Source organism: Propithecus coquereli, unplaced genomic scaffold (assembly GCF_000956105.1).
Source record: "Propithecus coquereli isolate 6110/MARCELLA unplaced genomic scaffold, Pcoq_1.0 Scaffold77, whole genome shotgun sequence".
Classification (NCBI taxonomy): Eukaryota; Metazoa; Chordata; class Mammalia; order Primates; family Indriidae; genus Propithecus; species Propithecus coquereli.
Window position 1 is genome coordinate 8,701,627 of NW_012153840.1, and position 20,353 is coordinate 8,721,979.

At 47.3% G+C, this 20,353-nt stretch overlaps 1 protein-coding gene across 1 annotated transcript in view; it reads right to left on the reverse strand.

The window, feature by feature from the left end:
* The window catches only part of CAMTA1 (calmodulin binding transcription activator 1), an 858,502-nt gene that overhangs the window by 577,180 nt on the left and 260,969 nt on the right, over nt 1-20,353 (reverse strand). The window contains exon 4 of the mRNA XM_012662626.1: nt 928-995. Coding sequence (XP_012518080.1) covers nt 928-995 — 68 coding nt within the window. The remainder of the gene's footprint in view (nt 1-927; nt 996-20,353) is intronic.

Sequence of the window (20,353 nt, forward strand, 5' to 3'; positions counted from 1 at the left end):
GAGGACACGCCCCAATCCTTTTCCCTGGTGCCAGGTGACAAACCTGGGGACTTAGGTGCTTCTGTCCAAAGTGAAACAGACTGGGCTCCCACTTCTTAAATTCAAGCCCGCCATCCAGGCATCCAGTAAGCCACACTCCAGCTCACACCCTTCACCCTCGTAAACACCTGGCCCTGTCACCACTAATAGAAAAGTTGCAGCAATTGGAAGAGAGTGGCCACATATTGCCACAGCTCTAGAATGTAACATACCAAAAATAAAAACTTAGAGTTGGGGATAAAAGAAGAGGCTGCCTTTAAAATCCACCCTAAATTCCGATGTCACCATTCTTCACAAAATAATAACATCCCTCGTGCTAGCAGAACACAGGTCGGCTATATTTTCCCTCTACTCCCAAGCGGTAAGAGAAGTTAAATGTTTGTGGCAGTTAGTAGGTTCAAGGACACCCACTGCATAATAACCTGCAAACTTAGCCACTGCTTCTGATTTGGGGTGATCTTAACACCAATCAAGAATAACTTCCAGTCTGTAAAACATGTTCAGATAAAAATGGGCAGTGAAGCTAGTTTCTCTTTTTAAAGAGCATGTTTCCAGAGAACACTAGTGGCAGGTAAGCACTTTCCCAAAATAAACTCCCTGCTACTCCTGCCTGCCGAGGCTTCACACACCCGGCTGAAGGATCCAGCCGCAGCCACCGGGTTAAAAGTTCCAACTGGCAGGACGGCAGCCGCGCCGTTTCTCATCCATCCGATGGCATTCCTGCCACAGTCTTAGATCAGTGAATGAGACCTCAGTGTCACAAGCCATCAAGCACAACATGGCATTTTCAACTTGTTGCCCATGAATCGACTGGCCAAATCAGGTAATCAATGAAAATCAATCCATTTACTGTACATATTTGAAAAACTGCAAGATCTGGGACATTACCTTGTCTTAGGGGAGGTGGTTAGCCATTCTTCGTGTTTCTCAAATGTTATTAAATAAGCTGCAATTTCCTGAAACAGAAGAATAAAAAGATAATAGCAACAATTAGCTCACGTTGGATCCCGAGAAGTAAGAATGTTTTTGTTGTTTCCCAGCTGCCGTTTCCCTTTGTGGGGCTGGAACTCCTTCTCTGCTAGAAAAACACTTGACTTGGACTCTGGTTCTATTTTGGTTTTTTAAGTCCTTTCCATTCAACCTGCCATACACAACCATCAAAGTGCCGGGTCTCAAAGGAGGAGTCGGTGGCAAAGACAAAAATATTTCTCTGTGGGAGGAAAACATCAGACACCATTTCAGACTCTCAGTGGCATTAATGTGATGGAAGGAAAAACACATGCCAACGACAGGCCTCCACCTGTGCAAGGTCACCACTGGAAAGTTTTGTCTGTCTCTTTCTGAAGCTGGACGAATCTTTCATTGTTGTCACAAGAGATGTCGCATTCTCAGCTTGATTCCCAACTCCCCGAGCCAAATCACACAAAGATTAAAAAGAAAAGAAAAGATAAAGCCATATTCCAGAGAGAGAGGGAAGTTAACCTTTCCCACTGCTGATAACTTAATCTATCCAGCAGTGCTTGAGAAAGAAGAGCACTGTCAGCAGAGTTTAAGGCAAAGATGAAGAAAATGTGGACACCTGAAGGCAAATTAAATATTTATAAACACAACAACATCACTGCAGATAGAATTACTGATTTATTAATAATTTCCATAAAAAGCCAGAGGGTGACATCAACATAAGTCATTGCTCCAGCTCTGAGGCCTGATATGGCCCATTACTTCCATCTCTGAACGGGTCTGCTAACATGAAATTGGCAGGGACTGCAAGTTAAATTAAGGTTGGACTAGTACACAGTTCCCTTGATCCCGGTGATGATACGACACGGATCCGCTGCCCGTGACTATCAGGAAAGCACAGAGAGGAGGCCTCCGGCTCAGCTGTCTCCACAGCCGAGCTGCCCAGGGGCTCCCTGTAGCGGAGCAGCCCGTCCGCCCAGAGGCCGGCAGCCCCTTCCAAGCTTGGACATGCTGGAGTTGACACCCATGACCAGAGATGCTAAACTTGGCCCTGAGGAAAAGGAAGAGACACCACCAAAACCAGGCCAGCTGAACACGTTACTGTAGAAAATACCCCCCACGCCATGCAGTGTGGGGGCTCCAAGTCCTCACGTAATCACGGGGACTGGCTGCGACCACAAGGTAGCCAAGGCCAGGGGCTGAGAGCCTGAGCCACCTCAGCCCAGAAGCCTGGACCTTCCCTGAGAACCTGGGAAGCAGAGACTCATGGCGAAAACAGAGTCACTCCATGGTCCAAGTTTCCATCGTCAACTGCAGCTGAAGAAACCGTAAAATAAGCAGCTGACCACCCAGAGCATCATTCACTCATCCCTGAGCCTTTTCGCATTTGATTTCCTCTCCTTAGAAAAATCTTTCCCTGAGGTCACTGTAGGTGACGTGGCTTCCTTTGGCTGGCCCTCCCCCGTCATTCATGACAGTGGGAGTTATGCCCACGCCAGGGGCCCTGCACCTCCCTGAGGCTTTCTCGCTCGCGTTCTAACTGCCTGCTGCTTGGGTAACATCTCCCGTTGGCCCCGAGCAGGAGTAAGGAATAGCCATCGCTGATGGATCCCCGGGACTTGGCAGCGTCCTGCGGCATGCCGGAAGCGCCTGATCAATGTTTGTTGCACAGGTGGCTGGAGGAATGGCTGGATGGGCGGGCGGAGGGTGGGAGGGAGGGAGAGCAGGCACCACAGAAATAAACATGTGTGCATAAGCGAATGTGTATGTATGTGCGTATTTATTACTGAAGGTAGTTGATGCGAGAGCTTAAAGCAGCAAAATGCAGCAGTTCCTGGTTAGTGCCTTGCCAGTTACTTAACTCCACGTCACTGCAGGACGGCCACATAGGATCACGGTTAAGAGCACAGGCAGGCGAAGAAACAGACCTGCCTTTGGGCACAGCTCTGCCACTCACTAGATGTCTCGTCTTGAACACATTACTTAACCTGTCTGGACCCGTTTCCTATGAGACTGGGACAGTCTCACCTCACGGGGCAGTCACAAGGAACAATAATTCTTAATACGCTGGCTGTCGATAGCATGCCCCTAAACAACAGCTCCCACTCTTATCATTGTAAGGTCAACAGGGTGTGAGCCACCTGTCTAGAGGCCCCTGATGAGTCTGCAGGTACCAAAATGGCCCAGGTCAGAGGCTGCCACCCCTGCTGGACTCACCATCGTCTCTCCTCCACCCCACAGCACCTCATGCCCACAGTTGCAGACGGCGAACAGGAACGTAGGAATGACTGGGGCTGCTGGAGTCAGTCCTTCCAGGTACCTCTCCGTTCCCACTTGGTTTCACAAAGCACTGAGAGCAGACGGCTGCTGGAGTCAGTAGGGGGAGGTACTGACCACTTGGTGCATGTGCATCAGCTCACGTGCTTGCATGGCAGGAGACTCAGCATCCGGGGGACCAGGCTGTACCACCCGGGGAACACCCCAGATCCATGCCCTTGCCCAGGATCATGCTGAGAGTGACCCGGAGGATGGAGACATGGTACATCCCAGCCGCCTCTAGATTTATTACTCTGTTCCAAAGACCCAGACACCCAAAGAAGACTTTCATGAACATCCTTCAGCCAACACTTGCCCCAACCTGGCAGGGCTCCTACTGCTACTGTCCTGGGCTGCTTATTGCATTCAATATTTACAAATACTTACTGGGTCCTACCATGCTCCAGTCAGTGAACAGACCACTAGGAAGCCTGCGGTTAAAGACTTCACAGTTGAGCAGTGGATAGTTACACGTTGACACAACAGTGCACAGTAACTGCTGTTACAGGGTCGACTGTGCAGTCAGCTCTGTAGCCAAACTCCGGCGCTCACCTTGTGTCTAATGAGCTGTCGTGAGCAGAAACTCCCAGAAATCACAATAATCTGTGATCCACCTGTGAGCACTGGCCACTGCCTCCTCACCCCCAAAGGACGTTAGCTTCTCCCACACAGAGCCCACTTGGTAGAGCACCCAGCCCATTTAGGAGCAAGCCTTTCTGAGCACAGGAAACTAAATGCCTAGACCCAGGCTCCCACCTCTGCCATGCCCAAGTTGGCTGGGCCTCTAAGCTGGACCTGATGGCCAGAGACTGTCACCAGCTGCTGCCTGGTCCCCAGCTGGACTGGCAGTGTCCAATACCAGGCTCATACTGCCCAGTCTTCCAAGCCCATTGCCCTTCTCAGGTCTTGGCCCACCTCCTCCCCAGATGGGCAGACCACTGGGCAGACCCTGCTTTCCAAAAGCTTAGGAATTGATTGGGGAGATCAGTATACACATGATGAAGAACAAAAAAAAACCCACAGAGTATTAGATGCTAAATGGCATGGGGCAACGTAAGAACCACCAAAATGCAGAGTGATCTTGGGGGGAAGACGGTCTTCATCACCTGCATTATTGTTGCCATCGATGCCACCAATGCTAACATTAGTGGAGTGCTGTCCCGGGCCAGGTACTGCCCTAGGACTTTATATGGGAAAATCTTATTTAATCTTCATAACAACCTATGAAGTAGAGACCACGGCCATTTCACAGGTAGGGAAACTGAGGCCCAGAGCCGTTAAGTGACTTGCCCAAGGTCACATCGCCCATACCTGTAGAACTGGAACCCAAACCCACGCAGAATGGTTCCAGAACAGCCACGATGTGCTTGGATGGAGAAGAAAAAAGAAAACTTGTGGTACGTCAGGTTCTCCCAGCCCAGGCTGACAGCCTCCTGCTCCACCCTGACCCAGAGTCACTTCCGGGCCCCACCTCCCTTCAGTGGACCGGGAGGAAGCCAGGCCGAGCCTCCTTCAGCAGGACTCTCTCCTTCCAGCAGGATCAAGCTCATTTCCACCCCTAAACCCTAGTACAATTCACGAGATCACCTACTTCAGCGACAGGCAAAGTCCCTTGTCTCCATGGAGCCCTTTGCTTAAAACATCTTCCAGGCAGACAAAAACAACAGGGAGAAAGGGAGATGCTCCGGGTGAAGAGGGGAGGGGGTTGTGAAAAGAAGGATTTTTAGCCCAGCTGTCTGGCCTCCCCCATCTCCCTCTCCTCCCCTAGAGCTCCACAAAACTAGGACCCCGAGGAAGGCAGATGAAAACACAGGTCTGGTCTATCTCCTTCGTACAGAAGAGGAAATTGAAGCAGGAGAAGGAAAAGGACTTGCCCAAGGTTGGCCTGTCTGGGGCTGACCCCCAGCGCACGCACACCCTTCCCCCGCTCGCTGGCTCTCAAGTCCCTCGGACTCAAGTCCGGCTCAGGCAGGAAGAGAGTGTGCCAGCAGGGCTCACGTCCACAGCAGCCTTGCTCACAGGAGCTCAAAGGTGGAAGCAACCCCAGTGCCCACGGGTGGAAGAATGAGTGGGAAATGCAGCACATCCGTGCAGTGAAACATAACTCACCTAGAAAAGGAACGAAGTGCTGACACCTGCTACAACACGGACGGACTTGGGAACTCGGCGCTAAGGGAAAGAAGCCAGTCACTAAAGGCCCCATATTGTGTGATGTCATGTACACAAAATGTCTAGAATAGGCAAAGCCATAAGGACAGAATGTAGGTCAGTGGTTGCCAAGGTCTGGGGAAAGGGAGAATGGGAGTTTCCTTCTGGGGTGATGGAAATCTCTGGAACTGGATTGTGGCGATGGTTGCATGACATTGTGAACGTGCTAACTGCCAATAATGGTCAATTTTCTGTTACGTGTGTTTTACCACAATAAAAATAAAAAGGAGACGAAGACGAGAGAGCATAGACACCCATCCAGATGTGGCACTGGGATGAGGGACATACCAGCCCTCCCCACCGACGCAGACAGACCCTGAACCCACAAAGGGCCCTGCTTGCTCGCCTGCCGGCCTCCCCGGCTCCCGGCCCCCTAGCTCCCTTCTCTTCCTGTCTCCTAAATACCGCGTGGATGCCGAGAAAAATGACTCCACTGTCAAGATGAAGAAAGTCGCTGCAGGCTCCAAAGCAAAGAATGTCCAGCTTGCAGATTTTAAATGTTTAGTTTGTCCTTTGGATGTTCAAATAGAAAAACTGCCGCCAAGGTATGACATCTGTGTGTGGCGGGGACTCAGGAGAACAAACCGTGGCAGAATCCCACAGGTCCCTTAGCATCTGCTCAGCATCAGGTTTGGTCCCTGCAGACCAGAGAGCAGGTGGGCCCCTCCCCCCGGCACTGGCCAAACCACATCAGGAAGGGCAAGGTGGGCAGGACTGAGGGGCAGTGAGCTGCGGTTGGCTTCGCTCCCCAGCTCCACACCGCATTGTCATGCGTCCATCTCCACCACCCAAAGGCATGGGGTCACCCATCGTCCCGTCGCGTGCTCTGCCCCAAGCTGATGGGCTCGGATGGAGGACCGTAGAGCCCATGTCAGTGGCCAGCCAGTTGGGGCCAGCTAGTATCAAGGGTCACCACAGAGGCCACCCCACTGGGACCCAAGGGTGAGCATACATTGCTGCCCTTACCACCTCAGTGCCCTATTCATAGCCCAGCCCCTCTGGGGAATCTTCCTGCCGTCTCCCTCCACGGTGAACTCCAGCTTCCGGAACCTTCTCAGCAATGACTGTACCACTCCTGGACTCCTAGCACACAGTGCTTTCTGGTGCTAGTCTATGTATGTGGCGGTTCTCCTTCCCGGTTTTGCAGTAGCCAGGAAGGGGCTGAGTCTCAGTCCCTGCACCACTGTAGAGCCCTGCATGGTTCTTGTATCCGAAGGTGACTACTGACACAGCAGAGAGCTAAATAAAAGAACGCAACGTTCTCTGCTAAAGGATGTCAACACGAGAGCCCACGTCCGAGCCGCCCTTGCTGCAAGCGGGAGGGAGCCAGGGTGTGGACAGATAGAGCTGCAGTTGCCATCCGGGCTCGATGCCCCATGTGAGAGGCTCTGCGGGAATGTTCTCCTAAGTGCTCCTCGTTCAGAAAGGCAGCACACGACCAACCAGCTAGTGCTAGAGCCACGCTGTCCGGTGGAATTAGAGCCTGCGCCACAAATGCAAACCACATGTGTCATTTTTAAATTTCTAGAAGCTATGTTTTTAAAAGGGTAAAAAGAAATAGGAAGAATTAATTTTAATAATATTTTATATTTTAACCCAATATATACTATATATGATATCCAATATATCATATATAGTATGACTTCCTTAATTTTTTAAAAAGTATTCATGAGCTATCCCATATTCCTCTCCATATTAAGTTTTCTAAATCCATGCGTGTTTTCCATGGACAGCCCCTCTCAATTCAGTTCAGCCATGTTTCAAGAGCACAATGCCACATGGCAGCCGCCGTATTCAATAGCCAGCTCTAGATATAGATGTCACATGAACCCGCAAAATGCAATATGCCTTATGGAGCCAAAGGTGGCTACCACGCTGAGCCCTCTGCATCCCCAGGGGCTGCCTTAGAGCCCCAGGGGTGAAGGAAGCTGCTGCCACAGCACACATTTCTGGGGAGACCTGGCCCACCGGCCCCCTGCAGACAGGGGAGCCGTGCCCCGGTGTGCGTGGAGGCTCCCGCCTGTAGAGGGTGGGCCATGCGATTCCCAGAGGGGCTGAACTGCCCTCGAAGTCTCAGCCCCAGCTCTCTGCTGCTCCCATTCCCTCCCCAGAAGGAGCTACCCGCCACAGGCTGTGCTTTATCTCAACCCCATAAACTAGTCAGGCCCAGAGAAATCGGCTCCCCTCCCGCGAATTCCCCTGCAACAGCCCATCAGGAAAAGGACAGGAGTCCCTCCCAGGTCTCCCGGACAGTCCAGTCTCAATCTGTCTTCAAGACACAGGTTCAACGTCAGGGAGAGAGAGAAAGGTCTTTAGTGCTACTGTAACAAATTAAAAAAAAAACAAACAACAAACATATATATAAATATATATAAATTATGTGTAATGTATAAATATATGTATGTTTTGTTCTTTATTCTCTCCGGTAGAAGTAATAAAAATATCTCTACAGTCTACACAATCTTAGATATATTTTGCACACAAAAACATGGATTTTCAACCAAGGGATAATTTTTTTTAAAGTTTGGTTTTTATGAGAGTTCTGCACAAGGGTTTTATCTGTAAGGGACCAAAGCTAAGGCGGAAAAAAAGGAAAAAAAGCCAAGGCTCCCCTAGCAGCTGGCCCCAGCATCTGCTAGAGCCACAAAATGCAATTATATTACTCCCAAACGAGAAGTAAAAATATCTTGTTTCCAATACTCTTGGTTTTAAGACTCATACTTAATGTCCTCTGGGTATTTCAATAGTGCCAGATCTCTGTGTTATGTACTTTATTAGGGATGTGTGAATGTCATATTAATGACTTCTAACCAGCATGTTTACAGTGAATTCAAATTTTCCCAGAATCCACCACTCACTGCACTTTACAAAAAATAAGTGGCCTTAATTTAAATAAATAAATAAGCATGCCATGCCCCCTCCTGGTGGCATCTCTCACCTGCTCTCTCCAGGGCACTGCATGCATAAGCTGGTGGGTCTCCTTCTCCACGAGAAATATTCCAGCCCTGAGTCCAGCAGTATGATGCTCCTGTCCAAATACTCCTGTCCCGGCCCACAGATGCACTTCCCACGCTGGCCAAGCCAACGCCCTGCACAGGATGTTCTAGGTCCCCACCCACAGGTCGAAACCAACACCCCAAATCACGCTTTCAAAATGACCAGCTCTTATTATAAACACTAGCACATAGAATAATGGTTTATATATTTTTTATTTGCATAGGGTATAACATAGCTCTACTCTGATAGTTGATGACAACAGTGGTGGTTAAGATAGGGTTCCAAGGGTGTCTGGAGGACTTTCCATAAAATGGCAAATAGCAGTTCAGAATAATCCCTACAGGTGGACTTCTGAAATAAAGCCTGGTCCAGTTGGCTGTCCGTTACTTAGACATGGTGAAGCATCCTACGACCATCGAAGTGCCAATCAGTGAGGAAACAATGAGCCACCACAGAAACATTCAGAGACAGATTCAGTAAAGAAGCAGCTCACCCAGGCTGTCATTCATCTGTCCACTCACTGGTTCGATCATTCAGTGAATTATTGAACACCTGCCATATGCCAGGCACTATACGAGGCCCTAACGATACAAAGACTTTTTTTTTGTAGACAGAGTCTCGCTCTGTTGCCCAGGCTAGAGTGCTGTGGCGTCAGCCTAGCTCACAGCAACCTCAAACTCCTGGGCTCAAGTGATCCTCCTGCCTCACCTCCCGAGTAGCTGGGACTGGGACTACAGGTGTGCACCACCACACCCGGCTAATTTTTTCTATTTTTAGTAGAGACGGGGTCTCACTCTTGCTAAGGCTGGTCTTGAACTCCTCAGCTCAAGCGATCCTCCCACCTTGGCCTCCCACCGTGCTAGGATTACAGGCGCCAGCCACCACGCCCAGACAATACAAAGACTTATGAGTAATGGCCCTTGGAAACAGAGCTGGGAGACAGATAGGGCTGCAGGGCCTCAGGGTCCAGGGCTGCTGTGTAAAGTGCAAAACAGACAATGAGCACTGAATTGCAGCACAGATGAAGTGTTCATGCTGAGAAGAAGAGAAGGAAAGGCTGCACCAAAGAGCTAACATTCAAACTGGGTCTTAAAGAGTGAGTAGGAGGTTGCCAGGTAGACAAGTGGTCAAGGGATTAGGGAAAGGAAACAGCACATGCAAAAGCAGTAAAGTGGGGCAGGAAATGTGTTCGGGGAAATCTGAGTAATAGGAAGGAGCCAGCGTCTGCAGGGCATGGACAAGAATGGCAGAACCCAAAGCTGGAAGGGTGAGGAGGCACCAAACTGGGGAGGGATTAAAGTGCCAGGCAAGTGGGGTTTTTATCCACAAGAGCCAGGGGAGTCAGGGGAGGCATTTAAACAGAGGAGAGACACAAAAAGAGCTGTGCTTTAGAAGTGTCACTCTGATAGTGGCCTGGAGGAGAGGGGACCACTGACTGGAGACAAGGATTACTGCCCAGGACAGAGGCAATGACAACCTGCACTATGGCAGTGGGAGTGGGGGACATGCGACCAAGCTGGATGTTTTCAAAAGAGAAATAAATGGGGCTTGGAAATCAATTGGCTAGAGCAAACAAGGGGCGGGGAGGCAGTAAGGACACCTCTGAAGCAAAGGTCACAAACTGGCAGCCCAGCGGCTGAATCCACCCAGAGATGTGCTTGCTTGGTCCACACAGCATTTTCCCCATGTAGATCATTTGCCAAGGTTTAAAGATTGGGAGATGGGGATTTCTAGCTTCTCTCAAAAAATAAGGTTTGGTGGCTCTGGGCTCATATTCCTGCAGAGCATCCAGCGGCTGGAGCTTCCTATTGGATCGGCCTGAGCTCTCAGGTGACAACCACCTGCACCCGGCTGGCTCTCCTCACTGATAGCTGCTTGGCTTCTAGGCACTTGACTTTAGGGCTCTACTCTGATACTTATGGCATTGGAAACTAGGTGGACTGTAAGACCATGAACCAATATAGGCTATCCAGAAATAAATACATTTTAAAAGATAGAACAATAGATTTTAGAAGAGCACAATCTTAACCAGAACACTCATTGTCCCTTAATACAATGACATCTGCTGATTAAGCTGTCCCTTAATACAATGATCCACTATTGCCCCAAGTTCTATTTCGATATCATTCCATTTGTCAATGTATTATTATCTCTGAGCTCCAATTTCACCCTTCTTTGTCCTGCTTTGTGATACTGAAGCTGCACCCTGTACACACTTCTCCATGGCTGGCTTAGCAGCATGTTAAGCTTCGTCAACAGACAGTGCAACCAGACACATCTCTTCTGGTTTCTGACCTCCATCGCTATTACCGTTATCATTGTCATGATTATAATCATCACTATTATTTGGAGCAAGAGCCCACTGGCCACACAGTTGAGGTCCAGCTACACCCTCAGGACACAGTCCCTCCACTGGCAGCTGCTTTAGACCAGCTCTGTTGCACTCAGAATCTTCGAGCAACAATAAGCCACTTCCACAGACCAACTCCACCCCACGCCCTTTGGCAGGCAGTGTGCTCCTTCCGCAGCCACGTGCTTTCTGAGGAGGTCTGAATTTCAACCAATGGGCAAGGGGGACTTCTAGTCCTCAGTTTACATAATGTCTGCTCTTCCTCAGCCTAGAGAGAACAGCTGCTGCTTGGCATCTGATACTTCTGGGAACCCTTAGAATTCTCTTTTATCCCTTTCAGTAGTCAACCACTTAGCAATCCTTTATATTAGATTTTCTCTGTTCAGATAACCAAATGTGGTTTCTGTCTCTGACTGGATCCTGCTGACAGACAAGTCATCCATAGCCCTGAGGATATCTACAGTCCCACTGATGTGTCATCCTAGAAGACACATGAAAAAGTACAGGGGGAAATGAAAAAATACCTTAAAACGAAGCAGCATATATTTGGGGGAAACATCCAAATAACCCCAGCGAGGACTTTATGGCAAGTTTCCTAGATGCCAGCCAGACAGTAGTTTGAAAGGCATTGGGGCAATGTGTGTCCTATGCTTTAGTTTGTGATAAGATCTGAGTCTGCTTATTTTGAGAGACAAAAAGCATTTCTTTTAGAATATAAAAATTTACTCCATCTCTCTTTAGCTATTTAGGGCACGTTAACTGACATCTCTGTGCCTCAGTTTTCTCACCTGAAAGAAGTAATAACACAATTGTATTAAACAGGGTAATATATGTAGACTCATGGCACACATTAGATCACTGGGTTAAAACTTATTTTGAATCAGCTTCATTGAGGTATAATTTGCATACAATAAAATGCACCCCATTTTAAATGTACAATTCAGTGAATGTTAACAAACAAACACATTATGTATCTATCACAACATTCAAGATATAACACATTTCCAGGACCATGTAAGGACAAATTCACTGAATATAGACTTCTAGGCTGACAGGTTCCCCCCCCACCCCCTCCAGAGATTCCATTCCATTGTCTTCTGGCTTACATGGTTTCTGATGAGAAGTCTGCAAAAATTCTTATCTTTGTCCTCTGTAATTTTTCTTCTCCCCCACCCCCACCCCACCCTGGCTGACTTTAAGGTTTTCTCTCTATCAGTGATTTGAAGTAATTTAATTATAGTGTGTGCCTTTCTGTAATTTTTTTCATATTTATCTTGCTTGGGGTGTGCTGAACTTCTTGGATCTGTGATTTTATAGTTTTCATCAAAATTGGAAAACTGTCAGCCATTGTATCTTTCAATGCAGAGTGCTAGACTTTGCTCTGGCAGGCATTTAAATTACTTGTAGATCAGCCTGATCCCCTCAAGGCTTATTTTAAATCTTTGTAAAGGTACGCTGCTACCTCTAGACTGAGGAAGAGCAGACATTACACAAACTAAGGACTAGAAGTTCTCCTTGCCCCACTGGCTGAAATTCAGACCTCTTCAAAGAACATGTGGCTGCCAAAGTACTTTTTAACCCTAGAAATGTTTCTGACCTACTATTATTGTTTTTTCCTTCTGGGGTCTCTACCAGATGTCCCAAGTATTCAGGGAAAACTCTCCAATATGGCTGGTCAGAATGTGAACATCTCCAAATCCTCTAGGAACTCTGTGAATTTTTCACCTTACAACCCTTACATGCATTTTGCCCAGTCCTGTGGAGTTTCACCGTATACATCAGAGGTGCAGTATCCAACAGGATATTCCAGGGGAGCCATGTAGGTTTCTGGAGCACTTTCTCTTCAAGGCCCTCTCCTCTATGATATTCTGCCCTGCAAATTCCAGCCATCCCAATCTCTCCAAACTTAGATATCTGTCTCTTCAACTCAGCAAGATCACTGTACTCTTCTTGGGACACCTCCCTGAAACCAGTCTTAAAATGCCTCCAAACAGAAATGCAAAGTGGCTGGAGGGTTTACAATCTTCTCTCAGTAACCACAGCCATGCACTGGCTATCATCTAGCATCTGAAAATATTTATTTCACATATTTTATCCAGTTTTATAATTGTTTATAGCAAGAGGACAAATCTGGTCCTAGTTGCTCCATCATGGACAGCAGCAAAAGTCTTGCCACAGATTTTTAGATTTTTGTTTCATTCCTTGAGAGGTTAGCAATCTTTGGATGAAGGACCTGGCCAGCCCAAGGAAACAGAGTTAAAACTTTGAGGGTCTCACTATTGTCTCAGAGAGAGGCTACCCCAAGTCCTGTGGGGATCCAGGCTTCCTCAAATTTCGAAAAGTAGCAGGGAGGGATAGCATCCGGGGATAACTCAATACTCATTCCACTTTCTTAACACCACCCACCCCTCACCTCTACCCCCAGATGAAGATGTAGACTTGCTGATCTGACAGGTGCAGTTCAAGAATCAGAAGAGCCTAAAAGAGCACAGATTGTTGTTATAAGTCCTTCCAGAATAGTGATAGAAACCTGAATACAAAACAGAAGTAGTGTTGCAAGAATTTGGCTTCTTCTTCAACCTTGGCAGGATTCTATCTGCACAGAAAGTGTCACTGACAGCCACACACTGCCAACTCTCATTAAGAACTAGGGACAAAGGATAAGCTATGCAAAAATATGCTGCATCCACTTGGTCTTTGTGTAGCCGACTCCCTTTGAAATAAATTCTGAAGCCCTGGCTAAATAAATCAGGAATTTATATCAGGTTATGTGTGTGTGTGTGTTCTCTTCCCACCAATAATCTCACTCACAATGCTCACAATGCTGAAAAGCTCAACTAACACCCCTGCTCTAACATAAACCACTACAGCCCTTTGGAAATGGCTGGTCTTCGGTCATTCAAAGAGGTCAGAAAAAGCTTTGGACATAGACAAAAGCTGTGGTGCCTGCAGAGACAGAGCAGAGGTGGACATTCTGCCTCTCTCCAGGCCCTTCCAGCCTCCAAGGAAAGCGGAGCCACGTAACACTGAGCAGCTACATTTCCTTGCAGAACAAACACCAACACTCGTCCTAACTCCTTCCCCACTGCAAATCCAATAAAACGAATAAAAACAGAAGCAAGCCATCTTAAAATTAACACATCCAAGATACAAGCAGAAACCATTGATCAAAACCTCCTATCTTCCCTCACAGCCGACAGCTCCAGAGAAGCCCTAACACCCCATAATGGAATCCCATTATCTGCAAAAGAAACTCGTTCCAGAGGAGAGTCACAAACAAAGAGAGAATCAAAGGAGGTTAGCAAAGGGGGAGATGCCACCACTCGCCTCTGCTCCCACAGAAAGGGCACAACTGTCAAGCTGAGGGAGCCATTAGAACTGCAAGGAAGAGGCACTTTCTATAAGTTACAAAACCGAGAATGAAATTAAGGCAGAGTCCGGTGAGGAAGAGGGGCCTCAGAGCCTGTTTCTGTCCATCTGTGCAAAAGCAAAGCAGAAGCTGGTTTCATGTAGGGAGAAAATAGTGTCAGCAAATATCTTCCCTTAAATTCCAGAACTGCCTGCATTTGGAAAACACAGGGATTTTAGCTAAAGTAGGGAGCAAGTAAGATTCATTAGCAAATGCCTGAAATCCTTAATTCAAACTTCAAACAAACAAGTTAATGGTGTAGCTAACAGAGTGTGACTTGATTATAGGCCACTGGTGGCCATTAATAGATGAAAGGTGTTTGGATTTCAATAGCGTTTGAATTTCATAACCCACCATCATAAGAGAAGTTCAGCTTTGTCACCACCTCTATTTGCAAACACCTGTGATCATGAATCCCGCATGACAAACGAGCACCCCAGCTTTGAGCTTTTGGAAATTGAAGAGTAAACAGGAGGAGAATTCATGAATTTTATAGAGGTAATTGTTCTGCCCTGCTTTGAAGAGGAGTAGGGTTTGGTCTCAGAAGACCTTAACATATGCATGAACACAGCCTTCCTACCTGATGCACAGCTCAGAAGGCCCACTGCTCTGCGGCTCCAGCAGGGATCCCTTTGGGAAAGCAGAATGGGACCAGGCTCCAACTCTCAGATATTATTGATCAATCATGCGGATGCCCCATGTCCGAAGACGCAAGCCTGGGTCCATATGAGGACTTAATTGCAGCTAAAAACTGACCATTCATAAGTCTATATCAATCTTCCCTTTGACCAGGTGGGCCCTATCTTCAGAATCTCAGGCTCCATTAGAAGGAAAAAAAGGGATCTGTTTCCTCTTCTCATGCTCCTTGATAACATCAAGCAGTAAGAGGAGGGATAAGAGGCCCAAAAGCATCGCACTGTGTCACCTGAAGAGCAGCATAGGCTGCAGAGAGGAAAAAAAAAAACACAATCGATCAAATATATCTTCCTGAGAACCTTGTGATGCGATGATGCACATAATGTCAAAACTATAAAAAGGGAGCTTGCTTTTCAAAAGGTTACAACGGAGCAATATCAAGAGGAGGAGGACGAAATTGGTCTTTTTTCCCAGCCATGTGAAAAAGAAAGAGATTCCAATAAAGGGAGGCCCTACCTGCACAATGCAGTGACAGTCTGCAAAGTCCGTCCCACTGATCTGCAGCCAGCCACGTGCTCAGGGAGGAGGCTCAATGCAATGTCCTCATCTGCGAAGCCCCACTAACTCCTTGGAGATCTGGGTCAAGCATTAGGGGAATATGAGGCCTGGAGAAGACCCAAGCCTCCTCTGCAAGAAGCTTACCATCTGGGAAGACTGAGCACCTAAATTAGAGAGTGACGCATGACTTTAAGACCACTAGGATCAAAGGTGAGCCACAGGAAGTCCAAGAAGAGCACAGGCTGGAGGATTCAGAAGAAGAAACCCAAACATGACAGCAGGAAGAGAAAGGGGGTTGCTGTCCTTGGTCCTGAACCAACATTGGGCCAGAGCAGCAATTTCTTTTTGTTTTTTTCAGCAATTTCTTACTGCATATATTAATAGTAACCTACAGTGAGTCCTGAAATCAATTTAAGCTGGAAATTGGTATTAATATTTTTAATTGAATGGAATGAGTGGAGCGGTGTGGAAAATATTAGAGTGCACCACAGACAGTAGTGTTTCCTGAACCTTCTGTTCAGATATTTCACCATAGATGACTATGCATTTGTGTGTTCTCTGTCATAACATGAAATATATTTCTGCTGTGTTCGTCAAGGACAAAGTATTGGAAAATCACTGCTCCAGGGCACAGTTTTTTCTCTCCATCCTGAGACACTGAAGATGTCTGACTCTATTCCCAGGAATCCTGGCCAAAGTTTCAACCAAGAGGCAGTGATAGGACAGAACACAGGATGCAAATTGAGAGAAACAGAGGACCACAACCAGGAAAAGGTTGTGAGGGGAGCGATGGGAAGAGACTTTCGTTGTTTTTACATCACAATTACCAAAATCTGGGGGGCAGGGTAGAGTCTCCTGAAAAGTTGAGGTAGGAAGCACATCCCCAACCTCTGCTCCCAGCTCTAGAGGGTTTCAAGAAGGTGGCAACTCCGTGCTGACCCACCAAAGCCCTCGCACGATGGTGACACTGGCTGTTAAGGACACCATTCCCCTTGTCCTCTGGTCCCCACGCTCAGTGAAAGGGCTCGAACCCACGTTAAAGGCTTTAACTGTAAACTGGGAATGATGATTGTACCTACATAACACGGTGCTTATGAGGAGTACATAAGTTAATTTACTCAAATAGGACCTGCAACACAGTGAGTGCTGTATGAAGGGGTTAAACATTACTGCCCTGTCACTCGGATGTCAGCTTGGATGGGAAATGTAAAGATCCCACATTACACAGCCATTGCGAACACTGACGAAGAATTTGATGCTCACGGTAGCAACACTGAGGAGAAAAAGCAAGACACAAAGCTATAGGATGTATCATCTCGAATATGTTTTTGAAGAGTTCATAAAAATATTGGAAGAAAATTTACTAAAATGTTAACAGCAGTTGGAGTTGCATATGAGGCCTTAGATAAAATACGTTTTTGTACATTTTCTTCTATTTTCCAATTTTTCTACAATTAGTATGTGTTTTTATAATTAGGGAGAAAAACTACACTTCAAAGACTCTAACTCAAAGTCAAAATGGCTTTAATCTTGAAATGTGCCGCTCTGCAAGGCAACAGTAAAAGCAGACGCGGGACGAGGAAAGCAGCATGTTTCACGCACAGTCAGACGAACGAGCCCCCGCTTAGCAGGAATAGGGTGTTTCTGACCTTCTGATCTTTCTATGACACTTCGCAACCGCATAAATGGGGGTTTTACCCGAAGTTGTGATTTACTTCCAATCCCAGGAGGGCAGAGTGACAGCGACTGCCTTAAACTACCCCGTCACAGATCCTCCCAACCTCCCCTCAGTCACGAAGGACCAGTCGTAGTTCTGGCAAATGATTTTTTAAGCCCTTACTACGTATCAAACACTGAGTTTCCAACGACATCTCGTTTGATCTTCCCAATGACTCTAGGATATCGGTATTGTCAGTGTCCCCATCTTACAGGTCAGGAAAGTGAGAATTTTTAAAGTTAACTAACTTTACCATTCTATTCTTATGCTTCCCCTCGAAGCAAACTTCCTTTACGGTGTCTACACTGGCTGCCTCCAAGTCCTCTCCTTCCATTCTCTCCCAAGCCCATCCCTACCAGGTTGCTACCCCACCTCCCATCAAGACAGCTGTTGTCAAGGTCACCAATGACCAGAAAACCACTGGCCCTGTCAGCATCTTTTGATAACCGCCCCCCTTTCTGTCTAAACACTGTCTTCACTTGGCCTCTAGCGCCCCCACTCTCTCGGTCTTCCACTCCTCGGGCTGTTACTTCTCAGTTTCTTTGCCAGCTCCTCATCCTCCTGCCCTCTAATCACTGCACTGTCCCCAAAGCTCCAGCCTGGCCTCCTTCTCCATCTCCACGCCCTCCCCAGTCACCTCATCCAGACTCACCACGTTAAACGTCATCTCTACCCTGACTGCTCCAAAATTACCATTTTCACATCTCACACGTGAACCCTCCATCACGCTCCCCAGCCCACCCCCCACACACAGCCTGCCCACAAGCTTCCCCCACCTCCCTAGTTGACAGCTCCACCCTGCCAGTGGCTCCGGCCTCACGTCTGAGAGTCATCCTTGCTTCCTCCACTTCTGAAACATTAAAAGAAAATCTGCTCACTCTACCTTCAAAAAGGCCAAAATCCAACACTTCCCCACCTTCTCTGCTGCCCCCTTGGTTCAAGCCACCAGCACCTCTCACCTGGATGACTGCAATGGCCTCCTGTCTGGTCTCCCTGTCTATACTCTTGCTCCCTCACACCAGTCAGGGGGGGTTGGGGGGGGCCTTTCAATGGATCCCATCTTACCACAGTCAAAGCCAAGGTCCTCACGATGGCCTGCCAGTCCTGTATGATCTGTCCCCACCATTTATCTGAACTATTCCTTACCAACCTGCTCCAGCCACACTGTCCCCTGTGTGAACAGACAGCACCTGCCCCAGGGACTTTGCATGTGCAGTTCCCTGTGCCTACAAGAGATCCTGCTCTCAGAATGGACTTGGCTCACGTCCTCACTGCCTTGGGGTCTTCACTCAAGTGCCCCCTTATGGGTAACGCCTTCCCTAATCACTGTATAAAATAGCAACAACCCCTGACAAACCCACTGACCCTCATCCACTTTCCTTTCTCTCCACAGCCTATATTCCCCCCTGACATTCTGCAATGTACTATGTATTTTGCTATACTATTTGTAGATTGCCCCCTCTCTGTTCCTCACCAAACCCCGCTGCCAGAATGCAGAGATTTTTTTTCCATTTTGATCACTGCTATATCTCCAGCCCCTAGAACAGCCCCAGGTTCAATAAATACTGAATGAACAAATGAATGAGTGAATGAACAAATAAGCCTGTTCAAGGTTATCCAATAAATTCTGGTGCCCCGTTTCAGACCTAGGACATGCGCCTCCAGAGCTCACACACCTCGCATCCACACTCCAGCTGCCAAGACCTCGAAAGTCACAAATATCCAACCAGCATGCAGCCAGGGAGGAAGCCTGTGTCAGCCCCCATGTGGCTAATGGAACCAAATATTTGAAATAAGAGGTTGAAAACGGAGGACACACAATCATGACTATAATGCCACATGTCGTTTAGCTCAGCTCACATAGGTCCAGTGTTGAAAGTGGTCACAGAGCTGATGTTCATATAGACCAGACTGCACACAAAGCCCCAGGAAGCAGGGAACAAGAATTTGCCCTTGATCCCAGGAAGGCTCAGAAGATGCAACACAGATAGACCAGCACAAATCCATCTTCACCCCTGGAGAAATCGCTCAACACCTGGACCCCACTAACAGAGCTACTAGCCTCTGCTTCATTCCTCAAAGACAGCTTGGAAAGGCAGGGTGCTGTGGCTCATGCCTGTAATCCTAGCACTTTGGGAGGTCAAGGCAGGAGAATCGCTTGAGGCCAGGAGTTCAAGACCAGCCTGGGCAATAGCGAGACCCCATCTCTACAAAAAATAAAAAAATTAGCGGGGCGTGGTGGCACATGTCTGTAGTCCCAGCTACTCAGGAGGCTGAGGCAGGAGGATCGCTTGAGCCCAGGAGTTGGAGGCTGCAGTGAGCTATGACGATGCCAATGCACTCCAGCCTGGGCAACAGAATGAGCCCTTGTCTCCAAAAAAGGAAAGAGAGCTTGGACAAACACCTCCATCCTCTCTGCCCATCTTGATAACAGTCCCCCAGGCAGGAGGGCACGTTATTTTCGGCACATTATGGCCCAAATCCTTTGTTTTAATTGGCCCCAGGCATTTCCACTTTTAGAGTCTCCTTCACTTATTTGGTTTAAAAAGTCAATCTCTGAATGATCCAATAGGAGCCCAGAGAATAGATAAGATAGTGAGACTAATCTATAACATTTGTGCTTAATGGTTAGATATTAATTGGCTTTTTTAAAGTGTGTAAATCGGTTCATTTTCGGTCTTTGTAATCTGTTCGTTCTCATTAATGAAGGAGCAATACTCATCAACAGCTCTGCACCACACATCACCTTGTAAAACTATAGTCCGTTTATGTAAAAAAATAAAATAGATTTATCACGATTTGAAATACAGAAAGTCATTAAAATAATAATTAAAAACACAACTACAAGCACAATAAAAGTTCCACAATAATAAACCACATTTTAATGTATATTAATTCCCCTAATGATTTACTCTATAGATCTTACAGGGTCAAATCAATGTCTGTACCAAAAAAAAAATTCAATTAAATTCTATTCACTGTATCTTTCAAGTGAGTCTATTGTTTGCTTTTGTCTCCTATCGGGCCATTTGTCAGTTGTTCTAGTTCCAGATTTCAAATAGAAGCGACATGGCCCCGTCAAGGTCAGAAGAAACACATCCAAATCCTACCCAATCCACCTTCGCCATCTCCTGTTCATTTGTCATTTATGACCTTGTTCCAG